Source organism: Buteo buteo, chromosome 3 (assembly GCF_964188355.1).
Source record: "Buteo buteo chromosome 3, bButBut1.hap1.1, whole genome shotgun sequence".
In the NCBI taxonomy this organism is placed as follows: domain Eukaryota; kingdom Metazoa; phylum Chordata; class Aves; order Accipitriformes; family Accipitridae; genus Buteo; species Buteo buteo.
In genome coordinates, this window is record NC_134173.1 from 14,973,332 (window position 1) to 14,995,276 (window position 21,945).

Here is a 21,945-nt window from a genome sequence, read left to right on the forward strand (position 1 = left end):
TTTTATGTTCCTACAGTTTGGGCCAAAGACTTCCATTTTGATGGATGAGAAAAAGAAATGCTTTTATGAAGTCATTACCAAAAGTTTGTAGCAGTTTGTCTCCAAATTTTATATATTGATGGTACTAAGATGATGTAGTTATTCCAAGCCCACTAGATGGCATGCTTTCCCCATCGCAGATGAAAGGGAGTGTGCAGGTCTTACTGAAGGGGAAGATGTTTTTCTTTGTGTATGGTACAGGTTTGATGACAACAGCCACAAATAATTGAGAGTTACCAGCTATCAAACCAAATAGAGTTGTTCCTATCAGAAGCTCTTCTCTGATATTTTAATAATTTTTTTTTTAAAAAAGTTCTAAATATGTCCGTATCCATTAATTTTATGAATGTCAGTCTAGAAAGCTGAAACTGGGGTTTTTTTTCTTCAGTAAGCCACATCCTGAAGATCTTTGCAGAAGCAAAAGTGATGTCTTTTTACTGAATTATGTGAATTTCTTTTCTGTGAAGAGAAAAAGTCTGCTGATTTTTTTGTTTTTAATTTTATATTTGAAAACAGTTCTGACAAAAAGACACTATTAGTTTTCTCTGTTTTCAGATTTCATGTAACCAATAGTTTGATGGAGCTATCTGCTATCAAAGGGTGATTTCACACAGGGTTCATATAACCTTAAGTAAAAATAGTATCTAAATTACTTTTTGGCTTCATCTTTTTTTTTCCCATCCCCAATTTTTCCCAAAATCTGCAGAAAGTAAAATTGAGAAAATTAAAAAGCAATTACATTAATAACAGAAATCTTTCTGTTTTAGTTTAGTCTATAAAATAGTCTGTCAGAGGTCTTGCAGAAGCCATAAGTACAATTTTGCCCGTTTTATAGAGTAAAGAATAGTAACGTGGGGATGAAATCAATGATTGAAGGTCATGTAGAAGAGAGCAGCAGAGCTGGATTGTCTGCACTCTGTTACCTCATATACTCTGCACTATACTCGGTGTCTTTAAGATTTCAGTGGATTACAGATTTTTGTCAAATTTATCTTTTTTTTTCTGTAAATTGGAATGTGGATACTGCAAAAAGTCCAATTCTGAGAAGATTAAAAATCTATGTCTTTTATAGAATTCATGGTTTAAACATTAACTCAAGTTATCATTACAGAGAACAAATCCTTATTCTTGTTTTAACCAACATGTTGTTTTGTATTTAATACGTATGATTGAGAACACCAATCAGCATGGAGATACTTGCTTTGCACTGCATAAATGCCCTAGGGCTGTTCTGTGCCCAGGACTGCTTAGCAAAATGAGCAGTTATTTAAAAACTTGAGCTAAAAATGCTGCAGGTTAAAGATCTACAGATGTTTCCCAGATAGCTTTAAGTCATGGCCATTCTTTCCTATGAAATCTTCTTTCTATTTTATAAAAATATATGCTTTATTTTCTGGAACCATGGTTACCAGAGTGCTCTACAGTTAAGTGATTTAAACCTTTGAAAGAGAACTGAATGGAATTAATCACTGCGAGCCTATTAAAGCAATGCCAGAGGCATTTTTATACTAGAGGTTAAGAAATGACCTTTTATTCATTTCTAGTAGATAAACGGCAAAACCCTCACTCAGACAATTTTTGTATTCTTTTGTAGTAGTTCTAATCTGCGGTCATCATCTCCCCCCCAACCCTTTCTTTTCCCCGATTAAACCCCCTTCCAAAGTCTCTTGTTTCACTGTTAAGCAACAGGATACTTCATTGCTCCCAGAAAGAATATGGTGGCAGTAGTAAACATCCTTTACTAGATACAATGTCTCAGATCCCCAGTTCATCCTTATCAAAGGTGATTTATAAAAGCGGTAATATCTTTTCTTTCCTGGAAGGCAGAGCATTGTGGAAACAACTTCATTGTGTTACTGTATGTTTTCTGTTAAGATAGCAGAAAATTTCTGGTTTTAACCTGTGTCCCACTGTGAAGCAATTACCAATAAATGTTCCATCAGTGCAGGAAGCTGATACTTTTCTAACCAGATAAAGCTTTTATTGATTTTTTTTTTTAACATATCTAAGACCTTATTTTTATTTCTTTGCCCAAAGTGTTTAGACAGTTTTAGAAAATGGAGAAAGAATTGCTGTGCAATGTAGCAGATATTATTTGCTAGGATGTGAAAGCTTGTATAAATTCATAATAAATATCTTTAAGATGACTCTCAGCATAGTAATAATTCCTTTTAAGGCTTTACTTGTTGCAGAAGAACCATATGGACTGTTAGAAGTTGGGTTTGTACTTTTTAAGACAGAGTTACGGTTTTTTGTTATTTACTTGAATACTTGGAACTGAAGTATAGTGGTGAATAAATGCAGAATTTACCATGTGTCAAGATGGATTGTGTTGCTCATATTAATAATGGATTTTAATAATTATTTAAATCAGCAAGCATAAAACTTTAAATAATTTATTTCAGTTAGCAAATAAGGTTTGTATTTGTATAATCTAAATAGGATTTGAATTTCACTTGGTCAGTACAATTTGGTTTGGCATTTTGCTAACAAGAAAATTATTTAGCCAAGCATGTCCGAGTGTTTATGTGACCCAAGCTATATGTGAATCCTGGGTTTCAGACACGCACCCCAAATCTTACTGTAGCTTGTTTTCTGTGTTACAATAACCTTCTATTTTTTCTGAGGAACAACTGAGCATGCTTGAGGAGAAAGATTCAAGACTGTAGGATGGACAGTAGTGGGAGACCAGAAGAAAATAGGGAAGAGAAGGGAGTTACAGCATGGAGGTGGCAACCTTTCGTTCATGCAGGGACTCTGGTCTCAAGAAAAGATGTGCTGGCCGAAGCCTAACACTATTTGGAAGTGATAGTGGGTGGGAGGTGTGGTTAAACCTTCTAGGGGATGAGAAAAGACTAAGAGAGTTTCTGCAGCTGCAAATGCTGCTAAGTAAATCAAAGCCAAACCTGGAAAGCGGTGACCTGACTGCAAGGATACAATAGCTAGGAAGGGAGTAATCTGATTTCCTGCCCTCTGCCCTTTCTGTCAATTAAGTCACTTTTGATGTTTCCTTAGGTAAAAAAATATTCCAACTGATATTTTAATAAAGCTTTAAAAAGAAAAACCTTTGAAATATTTCAGTCTTCCTTAGAAAGCTGACTGTGAGGAGAATTCTAGTAACATCGTTCTTCAAGCTGTGACTGTCTTGGGATTTAATTGGATTCCCCAACATTCTGTATTCTTTACACTGTATAGTGACACTCTTGAAGATTCATCTGATGTGTATTGGTCCAGCTAGAAAACAAAAAACAGAAGTGAAAAGGTGACCTGGCATGGGAGACGCTTATCCCATACTCTGAAACAGGTCACAGGTCTTGTCATGTCATGAAAGCATATTATTAAGCTGGAGACTCCAGGTCTTCTGATCTCAAGCTTGTAGTTTTAACACAGTAGCAAGACCATCAAGAACTTTTGAAAGAATGCAAAATTAATAATATGATAGAAAATGTAGAATTGGTAGAAGGAACATGGTAGTATGACAGTAAAATTATCTACTGTCCTGTAAATATCTGGTATCTTCACCACGAAATGAATACATGTAAGGATCACAGGACTAAGGTTAAGAGAAATACCCAGAGCTGGAAAGACTTTGGAACTTCAACTTTAGCTGATGACTAATGCGCTTATGATACTTTAATCTGACTGTGTCCTGGTACAAATGGACAAGTGTTGATGCTCTCCAAATAGTCCATGAAAAATTTGAGTTTAAATGCCTTTCTATCTTAGTCGAAATGTAGATTGAGTCAATTATAAGGATGAAAAAGAAGGACGAAAGGAGGAATTTCCAGTAACATGGGCGTTGATCAGGTTTTAACTGAAATGTTTTAGGCTGTTCATATTGCACATCTTTCAATAGTTTCAATTATTGGATGTTTATAAATTGTATGTATACATACAGTGAGCAAAATTTAATCAAATTGGTTTTGGACAGTAATTTTTACATTGTTTTTGGTTTTGTGGGTTTGTTGTTTGTGGTGGGTTGGTGTTTCTCCCCATCTCCCACCCCTTCAGCAAAATATAAATAGAAGTCTGCTCTATAAAAGCTGGAATCAACTAGTTTCTTTTTTATGTCTTTCTAGATTCGGTCTGCATCACCGTCACTGGGGAGTGTTACTGAGCTTCGGGCAATAGTCCCAACAAATTCAAGCAGTTTTATTCCTGAAACTGTAGTTGATCGGCTTATGGCACAAGGTAAGTCAAACTGAGTTTGTGAACATAATGAATACAATGTATTAGCCTGCCCATATTATAGTATTTGTACGTGCATATAAAGCTTGCATATTGCTGGAACAGTTACCATTGATGCTTCTAGTGGTTGTTTTGGAAGACAAATGGGAAACACTTCCTTGAAAATGAGATAGGGCGAAAGACATTTGACAGAAATAAGTGAAAATGGTTCATACTGCTTGAAATGTGACTCAAGACTTAGGTTCTGTTCCTGTCATCCAGTCACCCTTTCAAAACATTCAGTTTTGGTAAAGCTGCCATATACATACATGCACACAGATGTATATATAGTTATCTTTATATGTAGAAAGGTAAAAATGTATATAATGTAAAAAAATACATAAAATGATGTGTGTAGAGAGAGTACAAATAAAAAAAAAAATTCTGTTAAGGAAAGAAGTGAAAACTCTTATCTTTCCAAATTTACCGTTTATCTTTAATGATTATTAGTTCCTTGTAGAAGGAACATTTATTGCAGAAGTATTTTAAGTAATACTTTTCCTGTATCTGATTTCTTGGTGTTTTGTTTTTTTTTCTCTCTCATTCCAGAATATACTTTTTTAATGTAGAGGGAACGTTGATATTTTATGAAAGAGAAAAAGCAATTTTTTTAATGTAACTGCTCTAATTAATCTTTTGTGGTTTTTTTCTTTTTCTTATTAAACACATTCTAGGTCAAAGCGATACAACCACAACAGAATCTCCAAGTCAACATGATTCTCCCATGTCTGCTACTCTGTCTAAACAGCGTGCTGTAGTCACACCTGCCCTTTTGTCAGCCGTTTGCAGCCTTCTGCACAATCTGCTGGTTGTCACACCAAAAGATACTAGAATCGCTCTTCAAGAAGCACATTTGCTAACAGCTCTCAGCAGGTATGAGATCAATAACTGCTGAACTACAAACAAGGTGTAGCAATAGAGGTGAAAAGTTTGAAATGAGATCTACCAGTATTTCTTACCAAAACTGTTAAGTATATTGATCACTTCTCAAGTGTTCAAAAATGCCTTTTTTAAAAAATACAATCAACAAAAGAAAAGAATTTGGGTTATTTCTTTTTTTCACAGAAAAGATAGTCATTTTGGTCATTCCATTTGTGGTGTCTGCCTTCTACAGGACTACTGTGTTCCTCTGGTAGTGTTTTAGGTGTTTGTCTAGGTGGCTGTTTAGTCATCCTTTTTGGAGGGGTAATTTTTTAATTTTTTTTTTTCTTTAGTAGGACAGTATGTGATATAGTCAGGTATTCAGAATTGCAGATCATTTCAGTTCATTTTATGGCTTTCTTCTTTGAATTGTATGCAATATTCTGAGGATGAGCCAATGGCTGTCACACTAAAACAGAGTAAATAATGCTTGCCAGACTTGGGAAAGTATTGGATGATAGACCCTAGTGTTTTGTTTCTTTTTTTAAAGAAGGAACCACTTCAAAATAGTCTTTGGATTGTATTCCATGTTTCCACTTGCATTGTAACAACTTCTTTCATCTAGAGAAAGTGTTTGGAAGTCCCGAAGTGAAGCATTAAAATTAGTTCAGCTTTTTTAAGGTTTTCAAGAGCTTTTGTAGTTGCTCTTCTTACTGCGGTTAATGAACCCCCCCACCTTGTTTGAATACAGTTTATATTATTACAGAGCTATTTAATCTTCTACAGGAAAGAAAATAACCATCAAATATAAACAAACATTTTTTACCAGTGCAGTAACAGCCACTAGAATTTGTGTTAGTCTAACTATTTTGAAATAACTTTACTGCTACTATAGTTGCCATTGTGCTAGACTTACTGCCAAACCCCACTATTTTAAGAAAGTTCTTAATTTATTTTTACCCTGTTTATTTAAAATGTTCTCTTCTATGGAATGTTAAATTAGTAGAATATTTAATTATTTAAGTATATTTCTAACCAACTTTGTTTTATTTTAGTCTTGTAAGTGGTAATCTGGTTGAGAGATGTATCTTGGAACTGAAAGCTCCATTGGGTCATCCATGTCATATAGAACATGTAAAAGCTCAGGTTAGAGAAGCATTTGTTACTTTCTAATTTTTTTTAAATTATGAAATTAATTATGTTTGCATAATCTGTATTCATTAACATAGTCCAGACACACTGCTACAGGCTACATTCATGTGAATCTCCATGCTTTTGACAATATTTAAGAGAAAATACACTGTGTTATATTCAGCACAGAACAATTAATTTCTGTGTTAGAACTATACCTAGAACCATCAAACTGAAAACCAGTTGTGTTTTAAAAATACAAATTGAGTTTAGCTGTTACAGAAATCATGTAATAGAATTTCTTTGTACAGTATTGAAGTATGAGCCAGAAACATTTACTGACACATTTCATATATATTTCCCGCAACAAACCTGGCTACTTTGCTTTGTCTCCAATCCTGCAGACACTTACATAGTTCTCAGCTAATTTTGATGTATGCAAAGCATATAGGGTTACAGTCAATGGAACCACTTTTGTATCAATTTTAACTCTGTATATATAACATATAGAACATACTGTGTTCACGGCACAGCACCATTTTAAAGCTTTTGTTGCTCTGCATTCAGATTTACTTTGATGAAAGATACCTTGGTTATTAAGAAAATGTGTTTCTGCAGAAATCTTGTGAGAATAAATAAATGTCAGGAATAATTGTTTTCCTAAAGCTTCAAATTGAGCTTCTGTTTTCAGGAAATACACATGTATGCGTCAGTATTAATGACCATTTTTATGTTTTTCTTTGTGAGCTTCCGGAGAATATGATGCTGTACATATAACAAGAGTCATGACTTTCTCACAAGGAACTTTGTCACTAGAAAATTGATTTAACATGTGTGTTTCCAGACTGGGAAGTCTGTTTCTTCTTCTTCTACAGTAAAAATTAGGAGAACAAATTTATATCCTATTATTTCATTGAAGTGGTATATATTAATTCAAAATGTTATGAATCAGTTGAGGTAATGTGAGTATTTAAATTTAAAAAAAAAGTGCGGAAGGTGCAAATATATGACTTTATTTCATATCTTTTTAAAAATATTTAACAGGTGCTATTACTACTTCAATACTTGTCATCTGTGTCCAGGCTTCTGAAATCATGTTTATTGGTGGACTCTCAGCTTGTAATCCAGGATGAACTGCTGAAACCTCTCTTGGGAAATAGCTTCACGATTCTCTCCATTAGCTCCAAAGATGGGTTAGGTAATGAAGTACTTTGTTTCCCGTATAGCCAGACAAAGGCTGGTCTTCACTTACCTACCACTTTCATTTAACTTGACAGTTGTTGTCAGGCTTAGCTATCGAGGTTTGTAAAAATGGTTTGATTTTTTTTCTTTTTTCTGTATTATCTTTGCAGATACCGAGTTAACATCTGTACTTCATGAAACACGGGTAGACTTTTTCAACCTTCTAGCTACATTATTGTGGAAGACTGGCCAAATATCTTTTCCATCTGTGACAGCAGCCCTTGCAAATCATTGTACAGCAATAATTGGTAATAACTATTCCTGGATGGGTTTTAACCTAGTAACTAATAAAATAAACAAATAGAAAAGAGGGGCATTCCTGTTTAGATGCTATTAAGTAATTACCAATGGCATATCCAGAATGAAAACCAAAGTCCAGAGCTTGACTGACTTTTTCCCTTAATTAGATTTTTGTAAGTCTTTCTTACATCATCAGGCTAACTTGTGAATTTACCTGGCAGTTCAAAAGTTTTGTTTGCATATATGGGTTAATGATTCTAGTTGTAAACCTTAACCAAATGTGGCACCTGTGAGTAGAGCCTGAAATGATCCATTAGCAGTTCGTTTTTTCCCTTTTTTTTTTTAATCTGACATAAAAGGAAAGCAAAGTTTTGAGGGGAGATAAGAGATATCGGAATTCAAGATTATTATACAGTTTTGTTTATTTGTTTTTTAATTATACCTTCATTAGTTACTTGCCTAGTCAGGGCTCTCGGTCACCAAGCTTCTCTGCCATGTTTCAACACTGAAGTATGAGCATAGTCCATTCAAGTTCAGCCAGGTGCGTGTTAAGTGATCTGGTGAATCCAAATCCAATTGCACATAAAGCAGCTGATGGGTACTGGCTATTATAATTTAAGCTGTTGAATAAAGCGAGGAGAGTTTAGAAAATTGTTGAACAAATGAGTGATTTAGTAAATGGAAATTGGTTTTTTTGTTGTTTTATAGTCATATTAATGCAGAGCAATTAATTCATTCAAACGTATAAAACTCAAACTTTTCTTTCTTAGATTTTTAAAGACTTATTGAATGCATACAATTTGCAGAAATCCTTGTGCAGTGCACAGGTATAGCTGCTTCTTGGCTCACACACTTTCTTTGATAAGTCTTTCTGAGTTCTGAAAGCACTTAAGCTTTATTCAGAATGAAATATAAAAATTTTTATTTTTCTGTTTAACCTTTCAGATACCATTTGTGATTGTATTAATCTGTCAGCCACATATCCTGCTTTATATACGGCTAGTTTACAGTTCCTCTCTGTCCTTTTGAATGAGGAAGGAAGAAGACAGCTCCAAGATAAACAGAGTATATGTCAGAATCCAACCATTGGCTTTCTTCTGGATCATGTTGAAGGATGCCAGGCATCAGCAACTCAACTTACTGCATTAATTATTCAGGTATTTAAAATTTGACGATGTGATTGCAGGACATATTTTTGCATTCTTGTATTTTGTTAAAAAGGAATGTCATTGCTTAATGAAAAAATCAATTGTTTCCAGTTAGGAACCAAGACATCTTTAATTTGAGACATCTATGACACTCATTTTTGAAATTCACGTAATAAGCTGGAACAATTGCAAAGAAGCAGCTTCTAGGAAGTGCCTTGCAAGGCAATTATGCTGTAACAGCATGGTATGAAATCTTATGTAGAGGAGATGACACTTAGATAGAATATGTTTTGCCAAAAACTGATACGCTTTTTTTTTTCCTGCTTTTCCAAACAAGTGATGAGATTTTTAAGGTTCGAGACATAGGTATCCCCATTGTAAATAACAGCAATGCTGTTTTTAACAGCTGCCTTCGTAAAAACTGTGAACCAAAATGAATCATTAAGACTTCTAGTTCATTCCCTGATAGTGCAAGATCTGTGTTGTTGCACTTAAGGAGCATACATTAATGTATTTTCCAAGCTAGTTTTAAATTGGCCAGGTAGCGTATTTTCACTAATTCTTTTAGGAACTTGTTGCCCAACATAATGTATATTGATGACAAGATGGGTTTTTTTCTAGATACTTATTCGGAATGTTCTGTCTTGCTTAATGTAATCTCATTATTCTTATTATACTTCTATATACCGTCCTAAATGATTCTTTTACCTCCTTTCCATTTGCATCCTTCACTTATTTACAGACTGTTAAAATATCTTCCATTAGTTAGTAATAATAAAAGTTACACATGAAATTTATGTCTAATTTATTTTCCCTCTCAAATTGGTTCTTTTATCTATATAATCATTGTCCTTTAAATTATGTGCAGTTTGTCACTGTAATAATAATAGTGATCCATGATTAGAAGTGTAGTGTTTGTCTGAAAGACACACTTTTCATATAACATAATGTAACTTATGATTTCTGATGTTCTGGAGTCAGTGTCTTATATTTATTTTTTTATAAGATTCATATTTAGTGCTATCTTGCTATGTAAAACTTTTTTTTTTCCAACATGTATTAGTGCATATTGGATGATGTGACCAAAATAATGCTTAGTATCACTTCATCTGTTCTCTTCCCATGGTTGCTGAATTCTTGTAGAATAACCTCATTCCTACCAAGACTTGTCCTGATCATCTGTCACATAATCTGTGTTCCTTTGCTGCTGTGTCACACTACTGTGGCTCTATAGCATTTATTGGGACACAGTATTTTGTCTCACTGTTTGAGAACCTGGTGTCTTTTAGGGAGGAGAAACTTCCCAAGAGGATCTTTCTTGGCGCTGCTGTATAGACCGCTAAAACTAGAGTTCCCTGTTTTTTTGACAACTAATTTCAGATAACTTCTGTGCATAGAGATTTCTTGTGAGGACATGATTTTCAGAGACCCTGACAGCAAACCAGGGGACACTTCATTGAAATCCCATAATTTGCTAAATACCCTGTTAGGTTTTTGTATTTAATACGTATGTATATGCCTAAAATTGAACTCCTTGGCTCTGGCACAAAAAATGTGATTGCATGAAAGTATGTCTGTTGTAAGTCACATTCCTCTATTTTTGTACAAGTATACATAGCTGATTACCAATCTTTGCCAGCAAAAAGCGATGACTCTTACAGTGACAACAGAAAAAGTCTATACAATGAAGAATAGACTGCAGCCAGGCCAATGAAAGTACATCAGACTATGGCATAGTTTTGAGTATCGTAAGAGATACCAGATTTAACTTGCTCTCTAACTATTCAGAGCTGTAGACAGACATTGCATTTTGTTCATAAAAGAGCTCAAAAGATAACCTATGGTGTCTGGGGCTTTATAATACATGAAAGGGATGTAGCTGCTGTGATCCCCCAAAAAGGATAACAGAATTAGGAAAGAAACAGCTTCAACTTTTTAGAGCAAAGTACATATATTTATTTACTTTTTTATCCACCCCCCCACCCCAGTGGTCATTGAGAGGCAGTTGAAAGAGGAGCCTGTAAGATGTAAAGTAAGCTATTTCAAAAAAAAAAAAAAAAAAAAATCAAAACCAACTCAAAAGACCTAAATATGATCTTTCTTCAAGAGAAGCACTCAAGCAAAAAATTGACTAACATAGGAAAGGCTGTGAGAGAGAATTTTCAAACAATCAGTCATCTCCATTAATCATCCTAATTGCATATCACCTATTCTGTAGATTTTTTTTGTAATGGCAAATACTAACTTAAGACCCAGTCTGCAGGTGTGAATGTTAGCAGACCAGGTCCTAAATTAGTATGCATTATTGCATACAACCAATGTAGTAAATGCACAAACTGACTTTGAAAGGTTTCTGTGATTTTGTTTATGTAAACTTTAACCCTTGTTAAAGTTTTCAAGACCAGAAGTAAAATGTCTTCGGATCAGAAGTAAAAGTAATGAGGAAACCATAACCCATACATAAAGTCTCAAATTTAGGCCCTACCTTTTTTTTCTAGATATAAAATGTACAATATTTTAGGCTGTGATCTCCCCTTCAACTAACTTACAGTAGGTGCAGACTGACATAGCTAGATCTGCTGTGGATTTATGGGACATCTTAAGTTTATTATACATAGTAATTTCAAAAAAGAATTAAATGTGTCCATTCTCATTTTAGTACTTTAATATTAGTATTTTAAAACTATAGAATCTGCTGGCAGAAGGCATTATACATTTACACAGAGTTATATTTTCCATTCAACTAGTTAATCATCAATTAATTATTAACTATTTTAGTGTTCCCTATGATTGACATAAATTTTCTTTTTTATTGTAAACTGCTATTCTTCATTGCAAAGTAAGGAAAAAATGCATAAAGGAGCATGCTGCAAGAAAGAATGGAATTTTGCTAGTTTTTAAGATAAAATCTAGAAAATAGTAAGAAGAAATTAGAGCTTTTTTAAAAGATACAGATATAGAAGAACTCACCTTAATTATTTAATCAGTTCTAATCAGCCACATAATAATTAAAGGAAAATACCCAAGAGATTGACAGGTAAATATATTTTCTTATTACTAAAATACCCCTAAGTACTAAGACAAAATAAATACAGGTAGCAACTTATAGAGCAAAAGCCGTTGAGTGGATAAATCACAAAATCTACTACTTAGGTTTTGCAAGATCAAGGGAACTCAACAGTTTGTTTTTTCCTGGCTTGTGTAAATTATCATCAAGTTTAAACTTTAAGCTTTTTATATTTTTAATTACTCAAACATCTAAATTCTTTAATTGGAAAAGAAACCACCACCTATCAGTACAGAAAAATACTTAATTTACTTATAACATTCTTGTGTTGCTGATAGCTTTGAGATTTCACTTGGGATCTAATCAAACCAGTTGTAGTCTAAATATGAATTTTTATTTTTTTTCGTTGTTGTTAGCTATAAATGCAGAATCCAGTCCATGCTTTGGTGCTTTAATTTGGTGTCAGTTGTCCTTATCAATGAGGGTTGTTTGCATTTTTTTTCCCCAAGTTATTAACTTACTAGTCTTCATCCCTTGACCTTTTCAGTCCTGGTTACACTGAACACTTCAATAAATGATAACCTTAGAACATACACTGATATTTTATTACATATTAAAATTTGAAAAATTTGTTAGGCAATTACTAGCTAGAGTACTAAAGCCAATAAAAGGCAATATATGTGATGTATATAGAAGTGTAAAATCTATGAGGTCCTATGGCTAGGTACGCATGAGATTTCTGTCTGAAGTATTAAGTTTTTCTTAAGATGCTGTATTTTTTGCTAACTTTAAAATATGGGTTTTTTTCTACTATGATCTAGCAACAGTTCTTACTTTGCTATATTCTTCTCATTAGAATGTATACCATTTTCTGTTATATTGGTTGTCAGTATTGGAATGATGTTTTAGGGAAAATTGCTAGATGGGCAAAATTCTCTAGTGGATAATATGTAAAGCACAGACAGCTCCTTGTCTTTCAACTATCTTGTTATATGACTCCAAGTAAATATTCCTTTGAAAGCACAGAGATTATGTTATTAGAAATATGGTGATGCTCACAAAGGCCTCACAAAAATAAGACAAACTACCATTTCTCTCTGGTTGGAAGTATCTAAAAAAAAATTCTCTGTGTGTCAATGATATTTTTATTCTAAAGAATATCATTGATATTTAATGTCTCTTCTTCATCATTTTGTTGAAGGAAAGCGAGATGAAGGCATATCAGTGAAATGTCTGTGATAGCAAGCCTGAATATTAGGAAAGGTCTGGAATGCCAGGTCTGGGAAACTAGGCTTTAGGAAGGTAGAATGTTAATAAAAGAGTAAGAGGAGTGGGCTTAGGAGCAAAACAATTTTTTATTTTTTTTTTTTTTTTTTTTTTTTTACATTTTAATTAGAAAAAATAATGAAACACTTCAATGCAGACTATAAACATGAATATAGAGAGGGAGAACTCTGGATAGGAATGTAGTGATGAATCATTCAAATGAAAATGTAGGCTATGACAATATATTTATAGATATGAATACTACTTTTAATATGGTCACTTTTTCATTTTTATAATGAAATTGCATTATTTATAGGTCTGTGAAAGAAAATCTTCAAAGGATGTGCTGAAAGAAGTTGCTACAAATGCACTGCTGTCTCTGTTAGCTGTCAGTAAAAATGCCCAGAAATGTGCTTTGGAAGGTGAGCATTTCAAAATGTGTGTTAAATGATTTATGAATCAAATGCTTGCAGATGTTTTACACATTTTTTAAACAATAATGTTTTTTGTCAGAACAAAAGACTTAGTTTTCAGTGGCAATTTTTTGCTGATTTTTACAGAGAAAACTTAATTAAAGTTTTCAGCTACGGATAAAATATTACGTTGTAGCCAGTCTAAAAACTTGGGTGAAATCACAGGTCTGTGTTAAAGTGAGAAGAGACCTGTGAGCTTTTACTGCTGGTGTCATATTCATCCATTTGAAACTGGAGATTTTGCACTGGCAGTATCTTCCATTTCTTGTTTCATGCTATGCCAATACAGGTTTGTAGGTGAAAGTATGCCCTGTGTTCTCAGTTCTGGCTGTACCTAGAGAAGAGGAGACTTCTTTTTCTCAGCTTTGTTCTTCCCTGCCACTTCATTTCTTTCTTCCCATTTTACAGTTGAAGTAGGACCTTCTCCCCTTGCAATGCAACATCTTTCATGCCTAAGGTTTTTACTTTGCAGTAGTAAAAGTAAAAAACCTCTAATCAAAGGCTTTTTGTGCCCACTAGAACACAGGGAAGACTGGTTAATTTGCATTTCTCACGTAACATGCATTTAATACCTGCTGATCAGCCCAAGCGCGCTTTGTCTTGGGTGCTTTCTCATTACTTGCATCTCTTTGGTTTCTTCGGTCCTTTAAACCTACATTACACTGAAACAGATAGCCTAGACATATCTGCTCAATGTCTGATTCCCATATGTGGCAGAAAACTCCAAACTTCAAATCCTATGCTGTATACCTGCTTTCTGCTCCTTTGCAGTGTACTGGTGGTCTACTTGACCCTTGCTTCAATCAGGGTTCTTCTTCTGTTGATGACCCACTACATCATCTAAGACCTGACTTGCTGTGAAGGCACTACCAGTGCATGAAGTGCATCATGTTCTGTGCTAGAGCAGCCTTCAAGTCATCCTTGCTGTGATGCAACACAAATCATAGAGAAGTGGAAGAGAAGTTCTGGGGTTCAAATCAATGTACTGAAGATATCTGTAGCTAACATCACCTGTTTAGCACTTAAGGACTACTTTTTAAGATACAAATGCAAAGTCCTGGACCTGGAAAGGAGTAACCCCTTACAGCAGTACAGGCTGACTGGGGAGCTGAAAAGGACCTTGAGATCTTGGTAGGCAGCAAGCTGCATGTGAGAAGACTAACAGCATCCTGGGTTGTATTAACAGGAACACAACCAGTAGATTGAGGGGAAAGGATTATCTTTCCTCTACGTAGCACTTGTTAGACTGAATCTAGAATAATGCAGCCAGTTTTGGCCCAGTACAAGAAAGACATCAAGAAACTGGAGCAAGTTCAGCAAAGGATGACCAAGGTGGTTGTGTCCACCTGTCCTTAGAGGAGAGGCTGATGGAACTGGCTGTGTTCAACCTGGAGAAAAGAAGGTTTTGGGAGGACCTAATAGCAGCCTTCTTGTATCTATGAGTTTTTGAAGAAGACAGAGCCAGGTTTTTCACAGCAGTGCATGGTGTAGGAGGTTGAGAGAGAATGGGCATAAATTGAAATGTGAGAGTCAGACTGGCCATAAAGAAACATTTCCCCTTTGAAGGCAGTCAAGAAGTAGCTAGACATACTGTGCAGTCTCTGTCTTTGGACACTTTCAAGACCCAAGTGGATAAGGCTGCAGGTAAACCTTGCCTGATCTTATAGGTGACTCTGCTTTGAACAGGAGGTTGGACTCTTATGACTGCAGGAGGCCATCTCTTCCAACTTGAATTATCCCATGAGCCTGTGATCATAGAATCATAAAATAGTTTTGGTTGGGAGGGACCTTTAAAGGTAATCTACTCTGATCCCCCTGCAATGAGCAGGGACATCTCCAACTAGATCAGGTTGCTCAGAGCCCCATCCAGCCTGACCTTGAATGTTTCCAGGGATGGAGCAGCTACCGCTTATCTGGGCAACCTGTGCCAGTGTTTCACCACCCTCATTGTAAAAAATGTCTTTCTTATACCTAGTCTAAATCTACCCTCTTTTAGTTTAAAACCATTAGCCCTTGTCCTGTTGCAACAGGCCCTGCTAAAAAGCTTGTCCCCATCTTTCTTAGAAGCCCCCTTTAAGTACTGAAAGGCAGCAATCAGGTCTCCCTGGAGCCTTCTCTTCTCCAGGCTGAACAACCCCAACTCTCTCAGCCTTTCCTCATAGGAGAGGTGTTCCATCCCTCTGCTCATTTTTGTGTCCGTCTTCTGGACCCACTCCAGCAGGTCCATGTCTTTGCTGTGCTGAGGCCTTCAGAGCTGGATGCAGTACTGCAGGTGGGGTCTCACAAGAGGGGAGTAGAGTAGCAGAATCACCTCCCTCGACCTGCTGTCCACGCTTATTTTGATGCAGCCCAGGATATAGTTGACTTTCTGGGCTGCGAGCGCACATTGCCGGCTCATGTCCAGCTTTTCATCTGCCAGTACCCCCAAAGGCTTTTTGGCCGGGCTGCTCTCAGTCCCTTCATCCCCCAGCCTGTATTGATACCAGGGGTTGCCCCGACCCAGGTGCAGGACCTTGCACTTGACCTCATGGAACCTCATGATGTTCACATGGGCCCACCTCTGGAGCTTGTCCAGGTCCCTCTGGATGGCATCCCATCCCTCAGGCATGTCAACCACACCACTCAGCTTGGTGTCGTCTGCAGATTTGCTGAGGGTGCACTCAGTCCCACTGTCTGTCACTGATGAAGATATTAAACAGTACTGGTCTCAATACAGACCCCTGAGGGACACTGCTTGTCACTGATCTCCATCTGGATATTGAGCCATTGACCACTACCCTCTGGACACAACCATCCAACCAATTCCTCTTCCACTGAACAGTCCACCTATCAAATCCATATCTCTTCAATTTAGAGAGAAGGATGTTGTGGGGGGCCATGTCAAAGGCCTTACAGAAGTCCAGATAGATGACATCCGTAGCTCTTCCCTTGTCCACTGATGTAGTCACACCATGATCATGTAATAAATTAAGGACTCTAGATCCTAAGAAGAGAGCCTAACTCAGCATTTTGCATTTTGAGTCACCTGAACATTTGCTTTCTTTTGTCTCACCTCAGATGCAGCAAATTAGCTACTGTTAGGGAATAGTTGGGTAACAAATGCATGGCCTAATCTCTTGAAGTTTCACTCTTCTAGGCAGCATTGTTGAAGATATCCTGAAGAGTTATGAGTTGCTCTCGTCTTCCTCTCAAATCATCTTCACCTCTCCATCTTATCGGTCCCTCCTTTGGGCTTTCCTCTCACAGGACTGTTGCAAGAGGACTCGTGTATTCTTGCTTCTTGAGATCATTCAACTAGATACGTTCCGTCTCTGAGACTGTTAGTTACTTCCTGATAGCAAGAGCAATGTATTATGAACTCACAGAATTTGGATGTCTGAATCCTTAAATCTCAGTTCAGGAGGGTAAGGGTAATCAAGATCATTGCAAGAAAGGTGGGTTTTATGTTTCATAAAATATTTTTGATTGTGAATGAACTTCTAAATGTTAATTATTTTGTATTCCAGTTGACCTGATAGACAGCTGTATAGAAAACATGAAACATATTCATGCACAGCTGAATTTGGATTCTCTAAAGCCTGGGAAAACACAGAAAAAAAAGGTAACTATAAAAACCAAAAGACTGATATGATAAGGCATTTCCCAGCTCTTTTTTGTTTCTTTTGTTTTTTTTTTTCTGGTGATGGATACTGTTGATATCTGTCACGGGTGAGACAGAGTAAATGACAACTTGTAGTGGATCTGGATACTGGGGCTTCTTTAAGATTCAGTGATTTTAGAGCTTTTATCAACTTGATTATCTCACACACTCATTCTCTGACCCTGAGTTATGTTCACTAGGTCTCAACTTCCTTTTCCAACAGGGAGATGACTGCTGGTTCAGGAAAGTCAGGCAGAAAATCCACATCAGTTCGTGCTTTGCAGCTGCTCAGTTACCAGTCTTGGATGTTACTGGCCAAAGCGCCTGGGCATGTGCTGGTGTTTGTCTCCATGCATCTCTCTGGTCTCTAGGATCTTCTCCCACTTGCAGGATTGTTCCTCCAGCCAGGGTCTTCACATTCTTCTTTTCGGGCCCATTTCTTTCTTACAGAGATGACTTCTTTTCAGGAATCCTTCTTTTCACTGTCATCTTTTCTTTCCAGAGCTCTAAGCTCCTGTTTACCTAATCTAAATAATCTATGTGCGAAGCACAACACATGATCCGCCTCTGAATTAGTGGTTCTGTCTCATGTCTTCTCATTAATTGGAGGATTCAGGACTTCCCACTTTTAGTCCAGGTTGTCAGAATTGGCAACTAGCCCATTCAGGTTGAAGCCAGCAACGAGCAGGCTTCTGATTGAGATTGCAAAAGTTCAGTTGCAGGCATTCACACACATACATGTTCATCCATTTGTCACCTGTCAGTGCTCGCAATTTATGATATTTATTTAGACTACAGCAATATCTAGGAGTACTGTATTATTTTCAAACATAGCTGGACTTTCAGCCTTGACTTCATGTTCCTATGCAATCCATCTGATTCTTCCCATCTTATTTCCACAAGAGTAGTTTTTCTGTTTTTCAGGTTTTCTTTCTCAGTGTCTTTCAACCAGTGCTAGCCATTTTGGTTTTGTCTGTTCTTGTACCACTCAATCTCCCTCCCATCCCAAAACCAGTTCCAGTCTGCTTGCATTGTAAGTCATAGTTTTTTATTCTGTACCTTCTCATATTATCTGGCTTCCAATTCTAATTTTCTGTCCTCCTGCATACTTGGTCTGGATGTCTTGGTCTCTTATCATCAGACTCAGTCACCCCTGACTTTAACTTCTTGTCAGAGTTTTTTTGCCTCATACTTGTGGTCCTGCCACCGCTTGTACTCCCAGTTTCTTCTTTCCATTTGCAATTTCTTTGTTTAGCCTTTTTTTTAAACCTCCCTTCCAGTTGTTCTAGACACATCACCCAGCTCTTTCTTACCACTTCTAGACATAGATTATGTCTTACCATCATACAACAGTTTCATAAGATTTTTGTTGCAAACTGCTTGTTTTCTACCACTTTCAGCTAAGAGAATTATTAAAATACAAACAATAACCTCTGCTGTCAAGTTTGATATCTTGTCCACTCCCACATAAAGCAGAAATTGCAGAAAACATCTTCCTGCAGGATATTTCTGCATTGTTTGAGCTCAATAGTGGTTTTCTCTGAGGCGTTGGCACAAACAAACATTAGCCTTGATTTGTGAGAGTGTGGAACTGTGTTTCATAACAGTGAGCTCTTAAAAAATTTTGAATTTGACCCTGACATTTGAAGGCTACAATATTTTTTTCTTGACATCTCCTAAACACATTTATTATCCCTTTTTCAAGAGGTGGAGGCTGAAAGGTGTTCTGCCCTGGATATGTCCAGTAAGGTTGAAGTCAGCTGGTTCTTTATGTTTCTTGGGTTGAGAAGGGGGAAGCTGGGGTTATTTGCTCCTCTGCTAAGTGTAAAAGGAATTTAAAACTGCAAAGAAATTGAAGGAAAGGAGCCTCTGAGAAAGGTTAGAAAGACTGTTTATGTTTAATTAAGAATTCTTTGAAGGAGACTTGCAAAAGACTTTGTGGCAGATTTCCCTGCTGACCTGGGACTGTAGGTTGCTACATCGTATGTCAGCATGCTGTTCATCAGATGTGATGCATAATGACAAGCAATCTAGTTTCACATGAGGGAAACTGAGACATCACTTTCATAGTCAGATTTAGCTGATCATTCACAAAACTGCCCCTCAGCCTACTTCAAAGCACAGCTCTGAAAGGGAAGTTATCAGAGCTTCTTTTCTTTTTCTCTTTCTTTCCTTTTAACTGTTGGGAAGAATGTGTTTGACCTAGCTTCATTCTCAGGGCAACTGAAGTATTTTACCTGATATTCCTTTTCTTTCACAGTTATTAAGAAAGGGCATGGAAAGTATTTACAAATAGCCAAGCTTTCAAAAAAAACCCTCAAAATAGGATCTTAGTAAAAATCAAGATATCCTAAAATAAATACATACAAACAGTGCCATCAACGCAATCTGTAACTTTTTCAACCTCCTAGAAGTTTACACATTAAGTATAAGTTGTAGCTTCTGGCATTTTATAGGATTTAGTGCTATTTGTATTTATTAAATTAATACATATGGAAATTCTTGAAGGAATGTCTTTTAGCTAAAACTGAGACAAACCAGTCATAAAATGCATTTGTAATGATGACTTGTATGTTTCTTTTTCATCTACTGCACATGGCTTTCATTAACTTTTTTGAGATAGACTTTTACTTCATCTCTAAATGTCACCAACTGTACATGATATGATTTATAAGCAAGCATTGTTGCTTCACCTTTTCTGAGATTAACCATGAATCCTATTTTACATTTTTATTCCTTTATGCTTGATAAAACAGAAATAGTCTCCTGTGGTGAACAAGCTTATTGACATTTGATCATCTTCAGAATTGGCTTACTATGTCAACCTTACAGAAATTAGGTCAGCCATCATTAGCCTTGTACTGTCACAGCACTGTCATGAAGGTAGATTTTTTTGTTTACTTGTATACTTGAATCTCAGTCTAGTACCTCACTGTCCAAAGGTCTGTATTTATCTTTGTAATATTCTTATCAGGTTGGAAACTATTTCTGTTATTAAGGATAGGGAACTAAGACACTGGGAATACAAGGATGAATTGGTCTGACCAAATGTAGAGATCTGCAAGACAGAGCTACTTTATCCTAGTTTTTATCCAAGGAAGAAAAATAGGTGCTTCTAGGGAGTGATTCATTTGACTTGTTTTAGATGTCTGCTTTAGGTTGGAACAAATACCCAGACAGTGTTCCCACCAATTCTTCATTAGCGGTAAGAGAAATGGAGTTTTACATTACAGATCTCTGCATTTAGCCAGATCAGTGCCCCTAGAAATAGTATCTGTGGTTTATGAAGAGAGATGAGGATGACTCCAAGTAACTTGTTACAAATGTCTTTAGTATACATGTTCAAAGCTAGCTGAGATGAATCCTACCTGAGATCAGAAGGAAACTCTGCTGAAGAGATGTGACCCAAATGTTGATGCCTTAGATTTGCACCTCTCCTTTGAAATCTCTTTCCACCTTGTACAAAATTAATTTTTGTCTTATGTTGATGATCTTCAAATATTTTTCCTCTGGATAGGAGGATAACCTTGTCAAGCAGTTAAGGTGTTCTATGCAGCTCCTCAGAAACTGTCTCTTTCAAAATGACGAATGCAAAGTAAGTATTCTTATACTGAAATAATGTGAGCACATTAGTTAGTGAATGAAGATCATAATTTTTTTTCCTACTTTGAAATTATTTTCAAGCTGGCTAAATTTAAGCTTGATATTAATGGCAAGAAGTACTTCAAATTTCATTATTATTCCCACCTCCTAAGAATATTTCATACGTGCATTAGGAACTCAGTGTTCATATTGAAACATCATCTCCCAAAGGTTTCAGATGGGTATCATCCTTTATATCCACTTCTGCTTTGCTTAAATCAATAATTCCAATTTTCAAAGCATATAACGTGAAAAACGGAAGTGGAGAAAAGCATGGGTACACAAGAAAGGCACATAAGAGATACACTTCACATCTAGAAAAGTAGTTTCCTCCCCTTATTCCTCTCTCCTTTTTCCCTTTCCCTTTCTGAAAGACAAAAAAGTAAAAAAAACCAACCAAAACACAAACCTATATAATAAATTTTCTTTGTCTGAGTTAAATTATGCTAATCCCGCAAGGCACAATTCTGTTTTCACCTTGATTCTTTTTTTTTCCATCATTTTTCTTGCTCAGAATCTTGTTTTGAATTTCTTTTTGTTTCACATTCTTTGTGTTTTTCTCTGTGCTTTTCAATTTCTTTTCTACTTCAGTTCTTCTACCTACCTGGTTTTTCCATGAGGAAAATACTACTTTTTTTTTTTTTTTTTTTTTCCCATTCTTTCCTGTATTCCTTCTTTGTGATGACTACTCTTCCTCTTTCTTATTGCTGATACCTTTCTGTCCTGGTTTCAGCTGGGATAGTTAACTTTCTTCCTAGTAGCTGGTACAGTGTGTTTTGGATTTAGTATGAGAATAATGCTGATAACACACTGATGTTTTAGTTGTTCCTAAGTAGCGCTTATCCCAAGTCAAGGATTTTTCCGTTTCCCATGCTCTGCCAGTGAGGAGGTCCACAAGAAGCTGGGAGGGGGCATGGCCAGGACAGCTGACCCCAACTAGCCAAAGGATTATTCCATACTGTAGAACGTCATGCTCAGTATATAAACTGGGGGCAGTTGGCTGGGTGGGGTGGTTACCGCTTGGGTACT

At 36.2% G+C, this 21,945-nt stretch overlaps 1 protein-coding gene across 10 annotated transcripts in view; it reads left to right on the top strand.

Moving 5' to 3' along the window:
• The window catches only part of RTTN (rotatin), a 91,210-nt gene that overhangs the window by 61,238 nt on the left and 8,027 nt on the right, over nucleotides 1-21,945 (top strand). For 6 of the 10 annotated variants that reach the window (XM_075022888.1, XM_075022889.1, XM_075022891.1 and 3 more), the window contains 9 exons: nucleotides 4,119-4,230; nucleotides 4,941-5,139; nucleotides 6,183-6,273; nucleotides 7,303-7,456; nucleotides 7,611-7,748; nucleotides 8,686-8,897; nucleotides 13,478-13,583; nucleotides 17,141-17,235; nucleotides 20,792-20,869. In XM_075022888.1, coding sequence (XP_074878989.1) covers nucleotides 4,119-4,230; nucleotides 4,941-5,139; nucleotides 6,183-6,273; nucleotides 7,303-7,456; nucleotides 7,611-7,748; nucleotides 8,686-8,897; nucleotides 13,478-13,583; nucleotides 17,141-17,235; nucleotides 20,792-20,869 — 1,185 coding nt within the window. Of the gene's footprint in view, nucleotides 1-4,118; nucleotides 4,231-4,940; nucleotides 5,140-6,182; nucleotides 6,274-7,302; nucleotides 7,457-7,610; nucleotides 7,749-8,685; nucleotides 8,898-13,477; nucleotides 13,584-17,140; nucleotides 17,236-17,497; nucleotides 20,870-21,945 lie in introns of those variants that run through there. The other 4 variants (XR_012649740.1, XM_075022892.1, XM_075022890.1 and 1 more) reach the window with 4 other exon arrangements.